General features: G+C 40.7%; 5 protein-coding genes across 6 annotated transcripts; 2 read left to right on the top strand and 3 right to left on the bottom strand.

Annotated features, from left to right (window-relative positions):
• Nucleotides 1–1,094: 1,094 nt before the first annotated feature.
• LOC308133618 (trypsin-2) lies at nucleotides 1,095–2,566 on the bottom strand (the record flags this gene model as incomplete). The annotated part of the gene is made up of 6 exons (XM_080501079.1): nucleotides 2,433–2,566; nucleotides 2,067–2,217; nucleotides 1,687–1,937; nucleotides 1,460–1,596; nucleotides 1,252–1,353; nucleotides 1,095–1,142 (listed from the first exon to the last, which is right to left on the bottom strand). The coding sequence occupies exons 1-6, from the start codon at nucleotides 2,470–2,472 to the stop codon at nucleotides 1,095–1,097; spliced, it is 729 nt and encodes a 242-aa protein (XP_080357205.1). The 5' UTR covers nucleotides 2,473–2,566.
• Nucleotides 2,567–4,442: 1,876 nt separating this feature from the next.
• Nucleotides 4,443–6,216, bottom strand: LOC308133985 (trypsin-1; the record flags this gene model as incomplete). Its single annotated transcript, XM_080501560.1, has 6 exons — nucleotides 6,142–6,216; nucleotides 5,776–5,926; nucleotides 5,396–5,646; nucleotides 5,169–5,305; nucleotides 4,961–5,062; nucleotides 4,443–4,490 (listed from the first exon to the last, which is right to left on the bottom strand). Exons 1-6 carry the CDS (start codon nucleotides 6,179–6,181, stop codon nucleotides 4,443–4,445), a joined length of 729 nt encoding a protein of 242 aa, XP_080357686.1. The 5' UTR covers nucleotides 6,182–6,216.
• Nucleotides 6,217–8,138: 1,922 nt separating this feature from the next.
• LOC308133400 (trypsin-1-like) lies at nucleotides 8,139–9,797 on the bottom strand (the record flags this gene model as incomplete). Of its 2 annotated transcripts, none has more annotated exons than XM_080500756.1 (6): nucleotides 8,139–8,186; nucleotides 8,657–8,758; nucleotides 8,865–9,001; nucleotides 9,092–9,342; nucleotides 9,471–9,621; nucleotides 9,705–9,797. In XM_080500756.1, the coding sequence occupies 6 exons, from the start codon at nucleotides 9,742–9,744 to the stop codon at nucleotides 8,139–8,141; spliced, it is 729 nt and encodes a 242-aa protein (XP_080356882.1). The 2 variants fall into 2 exon arrangements, with proteins under 2 accessions (XP_080356882.1, XP_080356881.1); XM_080500755.1 differs by lacking the exon at nucleotides 8,139–8,186 and adding an exon at nucleotides 8,500–8,547 and having other exon boundaries at nucleotides 9,705–9,744.
• Nucleotides 9,798–14,070: 4,273 nt separating this feature from the next.
• On the top strand, nucleotides 14,071–15,485 carry LOC308133402 (trypsin-2-like; the record flags this gene model as incomplete). Its single annotated transcript, XM_080500758.1, has 6 exons — nucleotides 14,071–14,145; nucleotides 14,363–14,513; nucleotides 14,643–14,893; nucleotides 14,984–15,120; nucleotides 15,227–15,328; nucleotides 15,438–15,485. The coding sequence occupies exons 1-6, from the start codon at nucleotides 14,106–14,108 to the stop codon at nucleotides 15,483–15,485; spliced, it is 729 nt and encodes a 242-aa protein (XP_080356884.1). The 5' UTR covers nucleotides 14,071–14,105.
• Nucleotides 15,486–17,619: 2,134 nt separating this feature from the next.
• On the top strand, nucleotides 17,620–19,028 carry LOC308133401 (trypsin-1-like; the record flags this gene model as incomplete). The annotated part of the gene is made up of 6 exons (XM_080500757.1): nucleotides 17,620–17,694; nucleotides 17,941–18,091; nucleotides 18,221–18,471; nucleotides 18,562–18,698; nucleotides 18,805–18,906; nucleotides 18,981–19,028. The coding sequence occupies exons 1-6, from the start codon at nucleotides 17,655–17,657 to the stop codon at nucleotides 19,026–19,028; spliced, it is 729 nt and encodes a 242-aa protein (XP_080356883.1). The 5' UTR covers nucleotides 17,620–17,654.
• Nucleotides 19,029–21,710: the final 2,682 nt, after the last annotated feature.

Here is a 21,710-nt window from a genome sequence, read left to right on the forward strand (position 1 = left end):
GGAGTGTTGATATTATGGGTTGGCACTCTCAGAAGGTCATGAGTTCATTTACTGACTACAAGCATGTAGTCAGTATTGCATGTTCTCCCTGTAGATGTTGGAGAAGCAAGATTGTATTTGGAAGACCACGTGTTCAAATCCCACTGCTGACAGGTTCCCACTGGGGATCTTTGACCACCAGCAGTCCCCCTGTCAATCCACTGCATGTGCACTTAATATGATGAGTTAAATGCATCAAAATACGTTCCTTCAAGAGGATCATATTATGCTTTTCTTTATATTTTTGGCATGACAAATACATTCTTTAGATGCTGCTGTTCAGTTTACTTTACCATAATGAAAGTGTACCAATAAGTGAGAGTTTTTGGTTTGACCAGTGATGGTGCCAATAAATGTCTTTCAGGTGACAGCAGGAAGTGAGTGCAGCTTGTAACCTAAATAAGTTTCCTTTAACTGCAGAGAGCAGGAACTGCTGTTTATGTCCACTTGTGGATTGCAACGTCAGCCGACAAATATCGTCATCTGTTCGTTCACATAGATTTTCAGATTTCAGCACAGCTGAGAGTGAATAAGCCTGAATAAGCCTGACACCATTAAGTCTGCCAGATTCATTGGTATGATTATGTTGTCTGCTTATTATTTTAGCTAGAAAATATATAAAATATTATTATTGAGTTGATGCATCTTAAGCATATTGAAAATGTTTACGTCCACCTTTTTTAAAATGTATCTTTAAAGATTTGTATCCAATATCTTTGATTGAATCATGCTGCAAAAAAGGGTTCAGTTTCATTGTAAAATGTTGGAACCACTAGCTCCAACATGGTAATGGTGCAATTGTACATATAGTAGGTTATTTTCTACTCTCTATGAAATGATGATTGAATAACATCCTTCACTTTAACAGTGCTGTGATGAAAGTATCAGTATGAGAGAAAACAGAGGGAAAAGATGAAAGGAAACAAATGTTAGGTTTAAGATTTTATTGTTTGTTGGATGGGAACTGGCTGCACATTAGTCAGGACTCTACAGCAGTGGAGTGACGATGTTATAAGAGATGCAGCACAGTAGGATGAAGACCGAAGGTGCTAGTTTTAGTAGCTGGCCATGGTGCTCTCCAGCCAGTCGTTGAAGAGGCAGACCTATGAATAGAAACAGAATCATATTTGTGTATGTGATGGTGCAAATAACAGGGAATACCGAGTGCAGTTTAAATTTAGACACTAATTTTGACAAAAGAATTGGCTTTACCTTGGCGTAGACACCAGGGTGGTCCCTCTCAGCACATCCATAGCCCCAGGACACAACACCCTGCAGCTCACCGTTGCACACAACGGGGCCACCAGAGTCACCCTGACAACAGAGAGCGTGGAGTATGAAGTAACAACATTCAACTCCATATGATGCTCCATGTCCTCCACATTTGATGCTTTAAATCTGTTTGAATTCAATGACATACCTGGCAAGAGTCCTTGCCTCCCTCCAGGTATCCAGCGCAGAACATGGCGTCGGTGATCATGCCAGGGTAGGAGTTGTCGCAGTCCCGGTCAGACAGGATGGGGATGTTCAGACACTGCAGCTTGTTTTTGTCAGCAGCTGGAGAACAAGAACAGAGTCATATGAAACTGAAGCTCCTTGTCAGTAATAACAGTTCAATCTGAGCACAATGCTGTTGTTCTAACTTACCGGAGCTCATGGTGTTGCCCCATCCAGCGACTCTGCACATGGTGCCAGCAGGGGCACAGCTGGTGGGCAGAGCCACGGGCTGCACGTACTGGTTGAGGGTGGCGGGCTTGCTAAGCTTGATCAGCATGACGTCATTGTCGATGTTGTAGGAGCTGTACCTGGGGTGACGGACGACGCGGGAAGAGCTGATGAACTGCTCGGATCCCTCGTTGACCCTGATGTTGTGCTCTCCCAGACGCACCTCAACGCGGCTGAAAACATTTGAAAGAGGGAATTAGTGCATAAAACCCCACAACTGACCATCAGATTTAAATGTGTGGCCTTCAAGAACTGAATCAGACTGAAAGAGTGGGAAAAAACCCTGGAAGAAATATACTTACGACTTGTAGCAGTGAGCAGCAGAGACAACCCAGTTCTCGTTGACCAGGGAGCCACCGCAGAAGTGGTAGCCAGAGTTCAGAGACACCGTATGGGGCTCAGAATAGGGTTGGCACTCGAACCCTCCGACGATCTTGTCGTCCTCGGTGGCGACTGAAAACACACAACAAACAACCAACATCTGTTTGTGTGCGCTCTAATTTACTGTCGACACCTAAATCCTTTTGCATTAGAACGGCTGTGAATCATTTTCATTGTGGCATCATAAGATTTGAAGTTATGTTGGATGAAGTTGCAATCTGGGAAAAAGACCAACAGACTGTTAAACAGAGAGGAAGAAATCTGCGAGAAGGAAAGTTCACACTCACAGGCAGCTCCGATGAGCAGAACGAAGACCAGAGACCTCATGGTTGCTGTGTGATCTTGTGGATGTAGAACTTCACCTGGAGCCTGGATTTATACCCACAGGAAGAGCTGCGCCCTGCTCTCTCAGCATCCTCATTGGTCAGTGAGCAGCCAATCTCTGGGCGTGTTGGTGGCAAATAGGTGACTTATTACCAAAGTTGCTCATACGTGGATATCTTGTGAGCAGAATTTCACAAAATTGAGCAGAAGTGCGGACCTAAAATAAAATTGGCATTGGTATAATTCTTTATTATCAATGCTGATATGTTTTATTTTGTCAGGTCAGACTACTTCCAGTGCATTAAATGAAAGTTAATTGCTCCATCAGCTGTTTCAAAGTACAACATATGAACTAAAACATTTCATACATTTGTTTCTATATTGATTGTGATAATTATGATCTCTGATAAAGAAAACATTAAAAACATCTGTTCTCATGAAATATTCTAACACTTTAAAAGACACATTTTTATGACTTATATGGTCAAACTAGAGAACGGAAGGAAACAAGATTGGAATATATTGTGTGAAGTTATTCATTTAGTAATACATGAAGAGGTTTTGCTTTTTGAATTGGATCATGGAAAAGTTAACTTTAAAAATCAACTAGGCATGTAGTTCATGCCGAGAGGAACAGATTTGCAGTTGGCAACACTTTTGGCAGATCCACAGGAAAGTTGCCGTTTTGGGTTGAATTTTCAAAATAAAGTAAAATAAGGTAACGCAAGGACAGAAACAGAAACAGCTGTAACTTTACTGTACATTGTTCAATCGTCAGTAAAGATCTCAGGACTCATGAAGGCTCTGAATTAATACATATGGAGATACGTTTCTATAGTGATGGTGCCACCTAATGACTAAAAGAATTTTCATTTTGATAGAGGCATTGGAATGTAACTGACGCTTCCAAAGGATTTAATCCATTCAACTTGAAAATTGTTGTAAATCATTGAAGGGTGTTGATTATTAAAAGCTCTACAAATCTTTACTTTTATTGAACGGTATGATCCTGGCTTTCTGAACGTGATGTGGTGAAACTTGATGTGTTAAATTGCCTTGTTCTGGGTCTTTTGGGACCTGGTACATTGACCAATCCTCACCAAACTTCTCAGAATTCAGGAGGGTCCAGCCCTGAATTCATCCAATTTGGTAGGTTTTGATAGTGATGGCGCCACCTAATGGCAAAATGTATTTCTTTTTTTTCCAATTTTAGCCATAAATCTGAGATATTTACCCAATCAGCCTCGGGATTGGTGAGCACAGCTTTGAAACTGTGAGATATGACATAATGTGAATAAGGTTGGTGTATGTTCCAGGTCGTGTGTCTGGTGGCGTATTGATTTGTGATGTGCTTAATTGCTCCTTGGGGATCTGAATATGTTTAAAAACTCACCACAATTATCACAAAAATCATGCCTGCTGAACATTTACATATTTCAATGGTTTCAGACACGGGCAGAGAAAAATGGCTCCACGGTGCCATCTACAAACTTGTAAAAAATCATGAAAAATCAATGGTGCGATGTAGGAGGACTATTGATACGTCTTAAGCGTACTGAAAATTTTTAATGATACATTCTTTTAAATTTATATTTTAATATTCACATCAAGTACCTTCTTTGATTGAATCCTTTCTTTGCAGCATGATTAATTGCCTATTTTCATTCTAAAATGTTGGAACCAGCAACTCAAAAATAATGATGTAGCAATTATACATAAAGGGACTTATTTTCTAATACTTCTATAATATGATATGATGATTGAATAACATTCTTCACTTTAACAGTGCTATGATGAAAGTATCAGTATGAGAGAAAATAGAGGGAAAAGATGAAAGGAAACAAATGTTAGCTTTAAGATTTTATTGTTTGTTGGATGGGAACTGGCTGCACATTAGTCAGGACTCTACAGCAGTGGAGTGACGATGTTGTAAGAGATGCAGCACAGTAGGATGAAGACCGAAGGTGTTAGTTTTAGTAGCTGGCCATGGTGCTCTCCAGCCAGTCGTTGAAGAGGCAGACCTATGAATAGAAACAGAATCATATTTGTGTTTGTGATGGTGCAAATAAATGGGAAAACCAAGTGCAGTTCAAATTTAGACACTATTTTTGACAAAAGAATTGTCTTTACCTTGGCGTAGACACGGTAGAGATGGATGGATGGATCAATGGATGGATGGATGGATGGATGGATGGATCATTAAAGTTTGCAAGCGAATAATCAAACTTGACTCAAAAAAGTTGCTTTAAATCATTTATTTGTCCAGTATGAAAGATGGAAAATAAAGAGCAAATGATGTTAAACTGCTCGACTGAACTGCTGTGATTGGATCACTTAGTAGCTGGCCATGGTGCTCTCCAGCCAGTCGTTGAAGATGCAGACCTATGAATAGAAACAGAATCATATTTGTGTTTGTGATGGTGCAAATAACAGGGAATATTGAGTGCAGTTTAAATTGACACACTATTTTTGACAAAAGAATTGGCTTCACCTTGGCGTAGACACCAGGGTGGTCCCTCTCAGCACATCCATAGCCCCAGGACACAACACCCTGCAGCTCACCGTTGCACACAACGGGGCCACCAGAGTCACCCTGACAACAGAGAGCGTGGAGTATGAAGTAACAACATTCAACTCCATATGATGCTCCATGTCCTCCACATTTGATGCTTTAAATCTGTTTGAATTCAATGACATACCTGGCAAGAGTCCTTGCCTCCCTCCAGGTATCCAGCGCAGAACATGGCGTCGGTGATCATGCCAGGGTAGGAGTTGTTGCAGTCCCGGTCAGACAGGATGGGGATGTTCAGACACTGCAGCTTGTCACCGTCCGCAGCTGGAGAACAAGAACAGAGTCATATGAAACTGAAGCTCCTTGTCAGTAATAACAGTTCAATCTGAGCACAATGCTGTTGTTCTAACTTACCGGAGCTCATGGTGTTGCCCCATCCAGCGACTCTGCACATGGTGCCAGCAGGGGCACAGCTGGTGGGCAGAGCCACGGGCTTCACGTACTCGTTGAGGGTGGCGGGCTTGCTAAGCTTGATCAGCATGACGTCATTGTCAATGTTGTAGGAGCTGTAGTTGGGGTGACGGACGACGCGGGAAGAGCTGATGAACTGCTCGGATCCCTCGTTGACCTTGATGTTGTGCTCTCCCAGACGCACCTGAACGCGGCTGAAGACATTTGAAAGAGGGAATTAGGGCATAAAACCCCACAACTGACCATCAGATTTAAATGTGTGGCCTTCAAGAACTGAATCAGACTGAAAGAGTGGGAAAAAACCCTGGAAGAAATATACTTACGACTTGTAGCAGTGAGCAGCAGAGATAACCCAGTTCTCGTTGACCAGGGAGCCACCGCAGAAGTGGTAGCCAGAGTTCAGAGACACCGTATGGGGCTCAGAATAGGGTTGGCACTCGAACCCTCCGACGATCTTGTCGTCCTCGGTGGCGACTGAAAACACACAACAAACAACCAACATCTGTTTGTGTGCGCTCTAATTTACTGTCGACGCCTAAAGCCTTTTGCATTAGAATGGCTGTGAATCATTTTCATTGTGGCATCATAAGATTTGAAGTTATGTTGGATGAAGTTGCAATCTGGGAAAAAGACCAACAGACTGTTAAACAGAGAGGAAGAAATCTGCGAGAAGGAAAGTTCACACTCACAGGCAGCTCCGATGAGCAGAACGAAGACCAGAGACCTCATGGTTGCTGTGTGATCTTGTGGATGTAGAACTTCACCTGGAGCCTGGATTTATACCCACAGGAAGAGCTGCGCCCTGCTCTCTCAGCATCCTCATTGGTCAGTGAGCAGCCAATCTCTGGGCGTGTTGGTGGCAAATAGGTGACTTATTACCAAAGTTGCTCATACGTGGATATCTTGTGAGCAGAATTTCACAAAATTGAGCAGAAGTGCGGACTTAAAATAAAATTGGCATTGGTATAATTCTTTATTATCAATGCTGATATGTTTTATTTTGTCAGGTCAGATTACTTCCAGTGCATTAAATGAAAGTTAATTGCTCCATCAGCTGTTTCAAAGTACAACATATGAACTAAAACATTTCATACATTTGTTTCTATATTGATTGTGATAATTATGACCTCTGATGAACAAAACATTAAAAACATCTGTTCTCATGAAATATTCTAACACTTTAAAAGACACATTTTTGTGACTTATATGGCCAAACTCAAGAACGGAAGGAAACAAGATTGGAATATATTGTGTAAGTTATTCATTTAGTAATACATGAAGAGGTTTTGCTTTTTGAATTGGATCATGGAAAAGTTAACTTTAAAAATCAACTAGGCATGTAGTTCATGCCGAGAGGAACAGATTTGCAGTTGGCAACACTTTTGGCAGATCCACAGGAAAGTCGCTGTTTTGGGTTGAATTTTCAAAATAAAGTAAAATAAGGTAGCGCAAGGACAGAAACAGAAACAGCTGTAACTTTACTGTACATTGTTCAATCAACAGTAAATATCTCAGGACTCATGAAGGCTCTGAATTAATACATATGGAGATACGTTTCTATAGTGATGGTGCCACCTAATGACTAAAAGAATTCTCATTTTGATAGAGGCATTGGAATGTAACTGACGCTTTCAAAGGATTTAATCCATTTAACTTGAAAATTGTTGTAAATCATCGAAGGGTGTTGATTATTAAAAGCTCTACAAATCTTTATTTTAATTAAACGGTATGATCCTGGTTTTCTGAACGTGATGTGGTGAAACTTGATGTGTTAAATTGCCTTGTTCTGGGTCTTTTGGGACCTGGTACATTGACCAATCCTCACCAAACTTCTCAGAATTCACGAGGGTCCAGCCCTGAATTCATCCAATTTGGTAGGTTTTGATAGTGATGGCGCCACCTAATGGCAAAATTTATTTATTTTTTTCCAATTTTAGCAATAAATCTGAGATATTTACCCAATCAGCCTCAGAATTGGTGAGCACAGCCTTGAAACTGTGAGATATGACATAATGTGAATAAGGTTGGTGTATGTTCCAGGTCGTGTCTCTGGTGGCGTATTGATTTGTGATGCGCTAAATTGCTTTTTGGGGATCTGAATATGTTTAAAAACTCACCACATTTATTACAAAAATCATGCCTGCTGAACATTTACATATTTCAATGATTTCAGACACGGGCAGAGAAAAATGGCTCCTACAAACGTGTAAAAATTCCTGAAATATCAATGGTGCGATGTAGGAGGACTATTGATACGTCTTAAGCGTACTGAACATTTTTAATGATACATTCTTTTAAATTCATATTTTAATATTCACATCAAGTACCTTCTTTGATTGAATCCTTTCTTTGCAGCATGATTAATTGCCTATTTTCATTCTAAAATGTTGGAACCAGCAACTTAAAAACAATGATGTTACAATTATACATATAGTGACTTATTTTTGACTACTTCCATCATATGATATGATGATTGAATAACATCCTTCACTTTAACAGTGCTATGATGAAAGTATCAGTATGAGAGAAAACAGAGGGAAAAGATGAAAGGAAACAAATGTTAGCTTTAAGATTTTATTGTTTGTTGGATGGGAACTGGCTGCACATTAGTCAGGACTCTACAGCAGTGGAGTGACGATGTTGTAAGAGATGCAGCACAGTAGGATGAAGACCGAAGGTGTTAGTTTTAGTAGCTGGCCATGGTGCTCTCCAGCCAGTCGTTGAAGAGGCAGACCTATGAATAGAAACAGAATCATATTTGTGTTTGTGATGGTGCAAATAAATGGGAAAACCAAGTGCAGTTCAAATTTAGACACTATTTTTGACAAAAGAATTGTCTTTACCTTGGTGTAGACATGGTAAAGATGGATGGATGGATGGATGAATGGATGAATGGATGAATGGATGGATCATTAAAGTTTGCAAGCGAATAATCAAACTTGATTCAAAAAAGTTGCTTTAAAACATTTATTTGTCCAGTATGAAAGATGGATAATAAAGAGCAAATGATGTTAAACTGCTCGACTGAACTGCTGTGATCAGATCACTTAGTAGCTGGCCATGGTGCTCTCCAGCCAGTCGTTGAAGATGCAGACCTATGAATAGAAACAGAATCATATTTGTGTTTGTGATGGTGCAAATAACAGGGAATATTGAGTGCAGTTTAAATTGACACACTATTTTTGACAAAAGAATTGGCTTTACCTTGGCGTAGACACCAGGGTGGTCCCTCTCAGCACATCCATAGCCCCAGGACACAACACCCTGCAGCTCACCGTTGCACACAACGGGGCCACCAGAGTCACCCTGACAACAGAGAGCGTGGAGTATGAAGTAACAACATTCAACTCCATATGATGCTCAATGTCCTCCACATTTGATGCTTTAAATCTCTTTGAATTCAATGACATACCTGGCAAGAGTCCTTGCCTCCCTCCAGGTATCCAGCGCAGAACATGGCGTCGGTGATCATGCCAGGGTAGGAGTTGTCGCAGTCCCGGTCAGACAGGATGGGGATGTTCAGACACTGCAGCTTGTCACCGTCAGCAGCTGGAGAACAAGAACAGAGTCATATGAAACTGAAGCTCCTTGTCAGTAATAACAGTTCAATCTGAGCACAATGCTGTTGTTCTAACTTACCGGAGCTCATGGTGTTGCCCCATCCAGCGACTCTGCACATGGTGCCAGCAGGGGCACAGCTGGTGGGCAGCGCCACGGGCTGCACGTACTGGTTGAGGGTGGCGGGCTTGCTCAGCTTGATCAGCATGACGTCATTGTCGATGTTGTAGGAGCTGTACCTGGGGTGACGGATGACGCGGGAAGAACTGATGAACTGCTCGGTTCCCTCGCTGACCCTGATGTGGTGCTCTCCCAGACGCACCTCAACGCGGCTGATAACAATCGAAAGAGGGAATTAGTGCAACAAAACCACAACTGACCATCAGATTTAAATGTGTGGCCTTCAGGAGCTGAATCAGACTGAAAGAGTGGGAAAAAACCCTGGAAGAAATATACTTACGACTTGTGGCAGTGAGCAGCAGAGATAACCCAGTTCTCGTTGACCAGGGAGCCACCGCAGAAGTGGTAGCCAGAGTTCAGAGACACCGTATGGGGCTCAGTATGGGGTTGGCACTCGAACCCTCCGACGATCTTGTCGTCCTCGGTGGCGACTGAAAACACAGAAGGTCAAATACTTATCCATCATTGGTTGTTTGTATAATTCGGTCGTGTGTGTGGGAGGAATTGTTCTTACAGGCAGCTCCGATGAGCAGAACAAAGACCAGAGACCTCATGGTTGCTGAGTGATTCTGTGATGAGAGAACTTCCCCTGGACCCCTTGTTTATATAGAAATGAGTCAGTCCCATCTGATGCTGAGGTTACCACCCACTCTTACTTTGGACCAGTCACAATCTTGGGGGGGGGGGGGGTGGGTGCTATTGGATGCTGGGGGGAAAAAAAGGTTTTGGCTCACATTAGGTGTACATTCCTTACAAAACATGCACTGGGGTACCCTGAGCAAGACCCTTAGGCCCTCGGCCCCCCTTGAACTCTGCTCTGTGTGGCTGTTACTGATGAGTGAGTTTGGGATGGAATTCCCCTTTTGGGGATTAATGCAGTTTGATAAAATAAACAAGAATAAATTCCATTTTGAGAAACTTTTTTTCAGCAGTACAGTCAATATTCAATTGCGCTTTATCACATTATTTATGCTCCAACTCTAATCTCTGACCTTGGTCTGCAGCAGTGCAGATGGCTCCATTCACAACCACACTGCCTGAAGGTGATCAAGCTACCCACGTGTCTTTAGATACAGTACTTCAAAAATAAACACCAAAGAAAGTCACAAGAGGCAAATCTTACTGGGCTGACAATTGCTTATATGGCCCTAAAATGTGCTTATGCTCCAAATGTAAAGTCACTTTTCCAAAAACACATTAAATTAACATATCTGTAATCATTAAATGATAACCCCCCCCCCCCTGCAAGTAGAGAAAAACAATGCTTTAAAATATTTACATTTGCTGACAGTTGGTTTACATCAAAGTACTGAAAACGGAAAAGTGTGAAAAAAAGCGGTGAATTTATGTGTATTCTTGAACTAATTAAAAAACAAATTTCAATGATAAATATCAATTAATTAAATCAAACCGTATGACATGTTCTATATCGTGGATTAACAAACGTTGATGGGATACTTGGAACACACGTTTATTTACTATTTAAGTTAAGATCCAATGTGCTGCTTTTTTAAATAACTGCAGTTTTTTTTCAAGATAATCAGTTTAATTGCCCAGTAGGTGTATGTGACAGTTAGATGCCCATCACAGTTAGATTAATGCTGTGGATGTCAGTGTTTTTGGCCAATCCTGGTTTTTGCGGAGCTTGAAGAAAAATAAATGTTCCAGTCTTCTAGTCAATCTTATATAAGTCTTATATCAGATTTGTTTCCATCCAACTCCTCTGATCCGTGAATTGGCCTTATGGCATTATGTTGATTAACACTTTCACCCAAACTGAGGCGGTATTATCAAACCGTCATCGTGAGATACCGTGACCAAAAGGAGGACAAGATCATTGAAGATGAGAGTGCAGCACCATCGGAGACTCAACTTTCAGTCCACAGTTGTTTGGTCATCCGATGTGAAAATCAGTCATTAAACCAGCATGGGTTTTTGTTTTATTTGTATTTACACGCTGTCAGTCTATTTGTGATACATTGGGTTAAGTCTTGATCTGGAGTGATGGGGACTCAGGAAAGGGCACCCAGAGTAAAACTACCCAGATCTACAGTGCAAAGTTTCAATGACTCGCTATGGCAACCAACCCCTGTGAGAAAGAAGCTACTGAAGAGACACTTTCTGTGAATGAATTGAGATGAATGCACGAGACAATCCAGAACCAGTCATTCAATAAATACACACTTCCCATTGGCTTCATGCTGCGATATCTGAACACACCCGTTATCGTCAATGTTTTTGGCAGTGCCACAAGTTTTCTCCAATAATTACAATATCTTCAGATATCGTCGAACCATCTAAATGCACTTATGAAAATCGTATAACATTTCAACACCACTTCTGTACAATGCCTTTGCTACAGCTATTGACAGCAAACAGCTGTGGAATGAGAGCTGCCACGGTTCCAATTCAGACATGCTTATCAACACCATTCCCTGAATAATATCTGAAAGGTGGTACACAGGTAATGGAGCCATGCGAATTATACCTCCCCCCCAAAAAACAAAAAAAAACCCACCGAGCCACCGTTTAAGTAATATTTATCCCTTTCTCTCTGTGTGGTTCAGGCAGTGCTGCTGTGTGTCACAAGCTCCACTGTTTTGTGTCCAGGGGCTATCAGTGTGTTGACAACCACCCTGGTGTCAACTCCAAGGTAACCATGTGAGTGTTTGAAAAGAATAATGCAACTCATAACAAATGTCACACTCCTCACAGCCGTGACACAAACTAATGTCTTTCTTTGTCTATAGCTGTGTGCTGACTGTGTGCCTATTTGAGACAATGACCCACTTTTAGCTTTACCATTCAACTCCACAATATTAAAAATTGACTCATGATTCATTTTCCTCGCCTCCAAAAAACAAAAACAAAAACTGAACTAAACGAACAGGAATTATTTTCAAAAATCACCTTGTGCATCTATATAAAACTCACTGCTGTGGTTAACAGTTAATTTCTTTTTGTTTTGCTTTAGCGTCACATACAGACTGTGAAATGACAGGAAGATATATCACTTGTCTCAGTTATACAGTACCGGTATGTATATTTTGCCTGAGGACAAATCATGTTTTCTTTTTCTTTTCTTTTCTTTTTTTCCCCCGAATCCTGTAAACTTGTTGGATGTTTGATTGTACCACTTAATTTTGTTCTCCTTTTGCCATATTTTGCACTGATGGGTTTAGTCTTGTTCTATTAATGTTCATCTACATTGGTATTCTACATGAGTTTTATGACTGTACAACTATCCTCAGTTACATCTGAAAGTTACTTCTGTTTTTATTTTTTGGGCTTAATTCATATTGATTGATATCCACATGCAATTTGATTTTTACTAAAGATTAGTGCTCATGCACAGTTAGATTTGTGGATCAACATGAGGTCAGATCTGAAACATGTGACATTGGAAACTGTTTCACATCAGACTGAGACTTTTGGACACACTTAACTCTTTTGCAGGTGGCTGCTCACAAAATACCTGTTTATTGGTAATTTAGATCAAGTTTACTGGTAAATCTTCTGAAGCTTTTAAACTGTACAATTACATAGTTTGAGTACATTTTAGGGCATTTTTGGGTGTGGAATTTGTACAAATGGAGACTAAATATTTTAAGAAATAATATTTATATCGCGGTAGTTCCAACATAACCATTGTGTGAGTCATTGACAGATTGACAGGAGAGAGACAGAGAAAAGAGAGGAAATGTTAAAATGCCTGGCTGTCTGGAAGTTGGACAAAGGCCAGGACTCGTTAAGTTTACTCACTAACATTTCTGCAATCGCCTCGCTTATACCATCTCCTGGATTATTGCCCAGTTTGTTTTATTAAAAGACTTTTATCACTTCATTCCCACCGCATTTTATCAGGAAAGTGACTGAGGTTATCATTTCTGCAGGAGCCTCAAACCCTGCTACCTTTCCAAGAAGGCTGCAGTGAGAAACACACAGCTGTGATAAACAGCCAGGACACGATGTGTACCAAGCCTGTGCAAACTCACCTCAAACGAACTCACAACATATAACCAGAAAATTACCTTAACTCGGACAATTAGGGTAATTTACTACAAACTATTTTCTTTATTTATTGTCCTCCTGTTCATTCTTCTCCAAACTTGAGCAAAAGGTGGCAGAAGGTTGTCAATACAAGAAAGAGGACCATAAGTACAGTGGAGTTCTCATAGGAAATTGTTTACCTGTCAATAGGTAATACTATACTGGATGCAGTGAAACAATACATTTTGCTATGGGTTAAAATTTCACTGTGAAGTGACAGTAACAGAAAGCGTAACTGTCATTAAACTACCGGCTAACAGAAAACAAAATCAATATGATGGAAGCGTTTATTTTTTTTTCCATGATCCAATGCAAAAAGCAAAACTTCTGCATCAATATTTCAATCTTGTTTGCTACTATTCTTGACAGTTATTGCTGTTGTGTTGGAATATTTCACAAGACCAGATTTAAAATTTAAAAAAAAATTTCTTAGTCAGATGCCATAATTATTGCAATCAATATAAAAACATATGTATAACATGTTTATAGGTTGTTTGGAAAGAGCTCACAAATAACTTTTCATTGGTGCACTTGAAGTAATCTCAGAGAAACATTTAAACCCAACTTATCTACACATCTTCACTGACCTGACAAAATAAAACATATCAGCATTGATAATAAAGAATTATACCAATGCCAATTTTATTTTAAGTCCGCACTTCTGCTCAATTTTGTCAAATTCTGCTCACAAGATATCCACGTATGAGCAACTTTGGTAATAAGTCACCTATTTGCCACCAACACACCCAGAGATTGGCTGCTCACTGACCAATGAGGATGCTGAGAGAGCAGGGCGCAGCTCTTCCTGTGGGTATAAATCCAGGCTCCAGGTGAAGTTCTACATCCACAAGATCACACAGCAACCATGAGGTCTCTGGTCTTCGTTCTGCTCATCGGAGCTGCCTGTGAGTGTGAACTTTCCATCTCGCAGAATTCTTCCTCTCTGTTTAACAGTCTGTTGGTCTTTTTCCCAGATTGCCACTTCATCCAACATAACTTCACCTCTTATGATGCCACAATGAAAATGATTCACAGCCATTCTAATGCAAAAGTCTTTAGATATTAGACAGTAACTTAGAGCGCACACAAAAGAGATGTTGGTTGTTTGTTGTGTGTTTTCAGTCGCCACCGAGGACGACAAGATCGTCGGAGGGTTCGAGTGCCAACCCTATTCTGAGCCCCATACGGTGTCTCTGAACTCTGGCTACCACTTCTGCGGTGGCTCCCTGGTCAACGAGAACTGGGTTATCTCTGCTGCTCACTGCTACAAGTCGTAAGTATATTTCTTCCAGGGTTTTTTCCCACTCTTTCAGTCTGATTCAGTTCTTGAAGGCCACACATTTAAATCTGATGGTCAGTTGTGGGGTTTTATGCACTAACTCCCTCTTTCAAATGTCTTCAGCCGCGTTGAGGTGCGTCTGGGAGAGCACAACATCAGGGTCAACGAGGGATCCGAGCAGTTCATCAGCTCTTCCCGCGTCGTCCGTCACCCCAGGTACAGCTCCTACAACATCGACAATGACGTCATGCTGATCAAGCTGAGCAAGCCCGCCACCCTCAACGAGTACGTGAAGCCCGTGGCTCTGCCCACCAGCTGTGCCCCTGCTGGCACCATGTGCAGAGTCGCTGGATGGGGCAACACCATGAGCTCCGGTAAGTTAGAACAACAGCATTGTGCTCAGATTGAACTGTTATTACTGACAAGGAGCTTCAGTTTCATATGACTCTGTTCTTGTTCTCCAGCTGCTGACAAAAACAAGCTGCAGTGTCTGAACATCCCCATCCTGTCTGACCGGGACTGCGACAACTCCTACCCTGGCATGATCACCGACGCCATGTTCTGCGCTGGATACCTGGAGGGAGGCAAGGACTCTTGCCAGGTATGTCATTGAATTCAAACAGATTTAAAGCATCAAATGTGGAGGACATGGAGCATCATATGGAGTTGAATGTTGTTACTTCATACTCCACCCTCTCTGTTGTCAGGGTGACTCTGGTGGCCCCGTTGTGTGCAACGGTGAGCTGCAGGGTGTTGTGTCCTGGGGCTATGGATGTGCTGAGAGGGACCACCCTGGTGTCTACGCCAAGGTAAAGCCAATTCTTTTGTCAAAAATAGTGTCTCAATTTAAACTGCACTCAATATTCCCTGTTATTTGCACCATCACATACACAAATATGATTCTGTTTCTATTCATAGGTCTGCATCTTCAACGACTGGCTGGAGAGCACCATGGCCAGCTACTAAGTGATCCAATCACAGCAGTTCAGTCGAGCAGTTTAACATCATTTGCTCTTTATTTTCCATCTTTCATACTGGACAAATAAATATTTTAAAGCAACTTTTTTGAGTCAAGTTTGATTATTCGCTTGCAAACTTTAATGATCCATCCATTCATCCATTCATCCATCCATCCATCCATCTTTACCATGTCTACGCCAAGGTAAAGACAATTCTTTTGTCAAAAATAGTGTCTAAATTTGAACTGCACTTGGTTTTCCAATTTATTTGCACCATCACAAACACAAATATGATTCTGTTTCTATTCATAGGTCTGCCTCATCAACGACTGGCTGGAGAGCACCATGGCCAGCTACTAAAACTAGCACCTTCGGTCTTCATCCTACTGTGCTGCATCTCTTATAACATCGTCACTCCACTGCTGTAGAGTCCTGACTAATGTGCATCCAGTTCCCATCCAACAAACAATAAAATCTTGAAGCTAACATTTGTTTCCTTTCATCTTTTCCCTCTGTTTTCTCTCATACTGATACTTTCATCATAGCACTGTTAAAGTGTTCTTGTTCAATCAAAGAAGGTACTTGATGTGAATATTAAAATATGAATTTAAAAGAATGTATCATAAAAAAATTTCAGTACGCTTAAGACGTATCAATAGTCCTCCTACATCGCACCATTGATATTTCAGGAATTTTTACACGTTTGTAGGAGCCATTTTGCTCTGCCCGTGTCTGAAATCATTGAAATATGTAAATGTTCAGCAGGCATGATTTTTGTAATAAATGTGGTGAGTTTTTAAACATATTCAGATCCCCAAAAAGCAATTTAGCGCATCACAAATCAATACGCCACCAGAGACACGACCTGGAACATACACCAACCTTATTCACATTATGTCATGTCTCACAGTTTCAAGGCTGTGCTCACCAATTCTGAGGCTGATTGGGTAAATATCTCAGATTTATTGCTAAAATTGGAAAAAAATAAATAAATTTTGCCATTAGGTGGCGCCATCACTATCAAAACCTACCAAATTGGATGAATTCAGGGCTGGACCCTCCTGAATTCTGAGAAGTTTGGTGAGGATTGGTCAATGTACCAGGTCCCAAAAGACCCAGAACAAGGCAATTTAACACATCAAGTTTCACCACATCACGTTCAGAAAGCCAGGATCATACCGTTCAATAAAAGTAAAGATTTGTAGAGCTTTTAATAATCAACACCCTTCGACGATTTACAACAATTTTCAAGTTGAATGGATGAAATCCTTTGGAAGTGTCAGTTACATTCCAATGCCTCTATCAAAATGAAAATTCTTTTAGTCATTAGGTGGCACCATCACTATAGAAACGTATCTCCATATGTATTAATTCAGAGCCTTCGTGAGTCCTGAGATATTTACTGTTGATTGGACAATGTACAGTAAAGTTACAGCTGTTTCTGTTTCTGTCCTTGCGCTACCTTATTTTACTTTATTTTGAAAATTCAACCCAAAACAGCAACTTTCCTGTGGATCTGCCAAAAGTGTTGCCAACTGCAAATCTGTTCCTCTCGGCATGAACTACATGCCTAGTTGATTTTTAAAGTTAACTTTTCCATGATCCAATTCAAAAAGCAAAACCTCTTCATGTATTACTAAATGAATAACTTACACAATATATTCCAATCTTGTTTCCTTCCGTTCTCTAGTTTGACCATATAAGTCACAAAAATGTGTCTTTTAAAGTGTTAGAATATTTCATGAGAACAGATGTTTTTAATGTTTTCTTCATCAGAGGTCATAATTATCACAATGAATATAGAAACAAATGTATGGAATGTTTTAGTTCATATGTTGTACTTTGAAACAGCTGATGGAGCAATTAACTTTCATTTAATGCACTGGAAGTAATCTGACCTGACAAAATAAAACATATCAGCATTGATAATAAAGAATTATACCAATGCCAATTTTATTTTAAGTCCGCACTTCTGCTCAATTTTGTGAAATTCTGCTCACAAGATATCCACGTATGAGCAACTTTGGTAATAAGTCACCTATTTGCCACCAACACGCCCAGAGATTGGCTGCTCACTGACCAATGAGGATGCTGAGAGAGCAGGGCGCAGCTCTTCCTGTGGGTATAAATCCAGGCTCCAGGTGAAGTTCTACATCCACAAGATCACACAGCAACCATGAGGTCTCTGGTCTTCGTTCTGCTCATCGGAGCTGCCTGTGAGTGTGAACTTTCCTTCTCGCAGATTTCTTCCTCTCTGTTTAACAGTCTGTTGGTCTTTTTCCCAGATTGCAACTTCATCCAACATAACTTCAAATCTTATGATGCCACAATGAAAATGATTCACAGCCATTCTAATGCAAAAGGCTTTAGGTGTCGACAGTAAATTAGAGCGCACACAAACAGATGTTGGTTGTTTGTTGTAAAAGTCGGGAGGTAACTGACTTGCTGGCGTGTGTTTTCAGTCGCCACCGAGGACGACAAGATCGTCGGAGGGTTCGAGTGCCAACCCCATACTGAGCCCCATACGGTGTCTCTGAACTCTGGCTACCACTTCTGCGGTGGCTCCCTGGTCAACGAGAACTGGGTTATCTCTGCTGCTCACTGCTACAAGTCGTAAGTATATTTCTTCCAGGGTTTTTTCCCACTCTTTCAGTCTGATTCAGTTCTTGAAGGCCACACATTTAAATCTGATGGTCAGTTGTGGGGTTTTATGCCCTAATTCCCTCTTTCAAATGTCTTCAGCCGCGTTCAGGTGCGTCTGGGAGAGCACAACATCAAGGTCAACGAGGGATCCGAGCAGTTCATCAGCTCTTCCCGCGTCGTCCGTCACCCCAACTACAGCTCCTACAACATTGACAATGACGTCATGCTGATCAAGCTGAGCAAGCCCGCCACCCTCAACCAGTACGTGAAGCCCGTGGCTCTGCCCACCAGCTGTGCCCCTGCTGGCACCATGTGCAGAGTCGCTGGATGGGGCAACACCATGAGCTCCGGTAAGTTAGAACAACAGCATTGTACTCAGATTGAACTGTTATTACTGACAAGGAGCTTCAGTTTCATATGACTCTGTTCTTGTTCTCCAGCTGCTGACGGTGACAAGCTGCAGTGTCTGAACATCCCCATCCTGTCTGACCGGGACTGCAACAACTCCTACCCTGGCATGATCACCGACGCCATGTTCTGCGCTGGATACCTGGAGGGAGGCAAGGACTCTTGCCAGGTATGTCATTGAATTCAAACAGATTTAAAGCATCAAATGTGGAGGACATGGAGCATCATATGGAGTTGAATGTTGTTACTTCATACTCCACCCTCTTTGTTGTCAGGGTGACTCTGGTGGCCCCGTTGTGTGCAACGGTGAGCTGCAGGGTGTTGTGTCCTGGGGCTATGGATGTGCTGAGAGGGACCACCCTGGTGTCTACGCCAAGGTAAAGCCAATTCTTTTGTCAAAAATAGTGTGTCAACATCACAAACACAAATATGATTCTGTTTCTATTCATAGGTCTGCATCTTCAACGACTGGCTGGAGAGGACCATGGCCACCTACTAAGTGATCTGATCACAGCAGTTCAGTCGAGCAGTTTAACATCATTTGCTCTTTATTTTCCATCTTTCATACTGGACAAATAAATGTTTTAAAGCAACTTTTTTGAGTCAGGTTTGATTTTTCGCTTGCAAACTTTAATGATCCATCCATCCATCCATCCATCCATCCATCCATCTTCACACCAGCGCTGTCTCATAGATTTCAATCCTTTATTCTATTTGCTCTAATGCAGGGGTTTTAAATAAGTGGGGTGCCTAAGAGCCCCTTGAAAAGGATAATAAAAACAAAACAAACAAAAACAAAAGTACAGCATTTCCCAACATTCTATTGTTCACATCAACATTGATTTATTTGTTCCACCTCCAAAAGCCATTATTCTATGATAAGGACCTGTGGATGGTTTGCAGCCTCCTCCACAGTGCACACTGCCAGAAGTCTTAGAGAGCCATTAAAAGATGGATCTTAGCTGTGGTGGTGTGTACTGAATAATTCAAACTAATTTCCATGGATTTGAATTATGATTACATTAATAAAAAATGGAGATGTACAATGATTTTTTATTTAGCATTTTGACATTCATTTACCCATCTGTCATCCTGTCGTATTCATTTTATTCCTTTCATGTCTTTCTTTATCCTCTGTCACAGTGACAATAATGAAGAAGGATGATTCATTCCTGACAACAGCAACAGGTGCACGGTAGTCTCATTTCTTTCTGTGGAGAACAGATGGGAGATATATCTGTACAAATGTCCAAACGATTGATATCAGAAATTACATGCAGCAGAAGTGTTGAACAAGGCTGCCGTGTTGTAGTTCTGCAGGTCGGTCGTTGTCTCGACAACAGAAGTAAGAACATCTTTTGAAGGTCCTATAATAGACATCAACAACTCTGTTTTGTCTTTGTCTTGGTCTCTTCTTATTCTTTGCCGGAATAATCCCTGATTAAATTGTTAATACCATGAGTTGGATGTGATATGAAACAATTAATCCCTTTTTTTATATATTTTTTTTTACATCCCATTCCCTAAAAAAACCCCATGATGATGGAGCTGATATGAAATTGATCATTTTACCAGGACCCTTTGTTCCAACAGCCGTGCCAAAGACATATATATTTTTTAAACAGTATTGAATCATTGCCATACGTATTTACTGGTAATCCTCACATTTACAAATAGAACCGGTTCTGTCATAAGACTTGAGAAAGCTCCGAATCCGATATTATTTTGCTTTTTGCCCTCACTAATAATTAAACACTGTCCGTCACTTGACCTCAGTGCACCCGCATTGGCTTCTATTACGGCACATCAACCTCACGTTCAGAAGACAATGTAGTTCCCACACTACGCAAGTAACAGCTCCACTCATTGGTTTAATAATTTTCATGTATGATGAACTACACATTGATTTGTATGTATGTGTTTTTAACATAATAAAGTGTTGAATCTAATCATTTGACCCGGAAAATGTAGACATCCATTTTTAAACGACCCCTCCCTTTTCACCTTTCAGTACAGATTCATCCGCGCAGTTTCCGGATGTGATTAAATGTGGCGGAGGAGCAGACGAATAACTTTCAACGAAAAGAAACCACGCAGCTGATTAAGCTCACTGTAAGTGATGTCCCTGTTAATGAAAGTGTCTGATGTTTATCGTTTTTTAAGTGACTATTAAGCAACTATGGCTTTACCCGGGATGCAAGGGATCTTTGTTTACGAGCAGCACGCGTTTCTGCGGCGCAAAACAAACAACATGTGAATTAGAAATAAGAATTTGTTTTTGTTGACGAGTATTTTTGTGATGTTACTGGTTCGGCGTATTTATTTGTTTAAAGCAGGATTTCCTCAGACAAGAATCATTCAGAACAGGATTTCAGATTTCTTTGGTTTACTTTCCAAGTTGTATTTGTACAGAAAAGGCTTGTTTTGTTGTTTCATCAAGATTTTCACTGCAGAAATTGTGTTATTTATATTATTATTTAATTCCAGACATTTTAAAGCCGTTTATATGCCGCTGATGGTCGAAAAGACTTAAGAGCTCGTTTGATCATTTGCGGTGTGGTTCAAGTTTATTTGTTTACATTGGGAAAACAAAAATAGTTTTGGATAAAAGGAAGTGCTGCATAAACATTACAAAGTGACGTTTCAACATAGAAATTAAGTGAAACGGTGAGAATAAAAGTACAAAATTCTAGTTTTGTCAATAAAATTACAAGGTAGTAGGTTGCACAACAAAAGAGCAGGAAACCTTTAGACAGAGTATGATCTTTGATTAATTGGAAATGAAAATACTCTCATCTGACAAATTATTTACATTTTGTATTTGATGGTTTATTTTCATTATTTGTATTGTGTCCAAAAAAATGCCGAGCAGTATGACAAATAAATCTCACAAATACTTCTGAATAGTTCTCCAAATTAGCTATTGCTTGAAATAAAAACCTAAAAACTTTGATGAAAACCGCATTCATTATGAAACCAGATGTGAAGTGTAGTTTTCTGTAATGACCACCAATGCTTTTGACGATTCTTCTTTTGTTGGAATGGTTGACAGTGTTATCTGGAATTCTCAACCCCTTAAAGTCTCTGCTTTGTCCCTGGCCTCAGTATTATTTATTTGTTTGTTATTTTTCGACACATGTTGTGACCCCAGCCACTCACTGTGGTCAGTAAGACTCCATCT

This window comes from Blennius ocellaris (genome assembly GCF_963422515.1).
Source record: "Blennius ocellaris genome assembly, chromosome: 8".
Classification (NCBI taxonomy): domain Eukaryota; kingdom Metazoa; phylum Chordata; class Actinopteri; order Blenniiformes; family Blenniidae; genus Blennius; species Blennius ocellaris.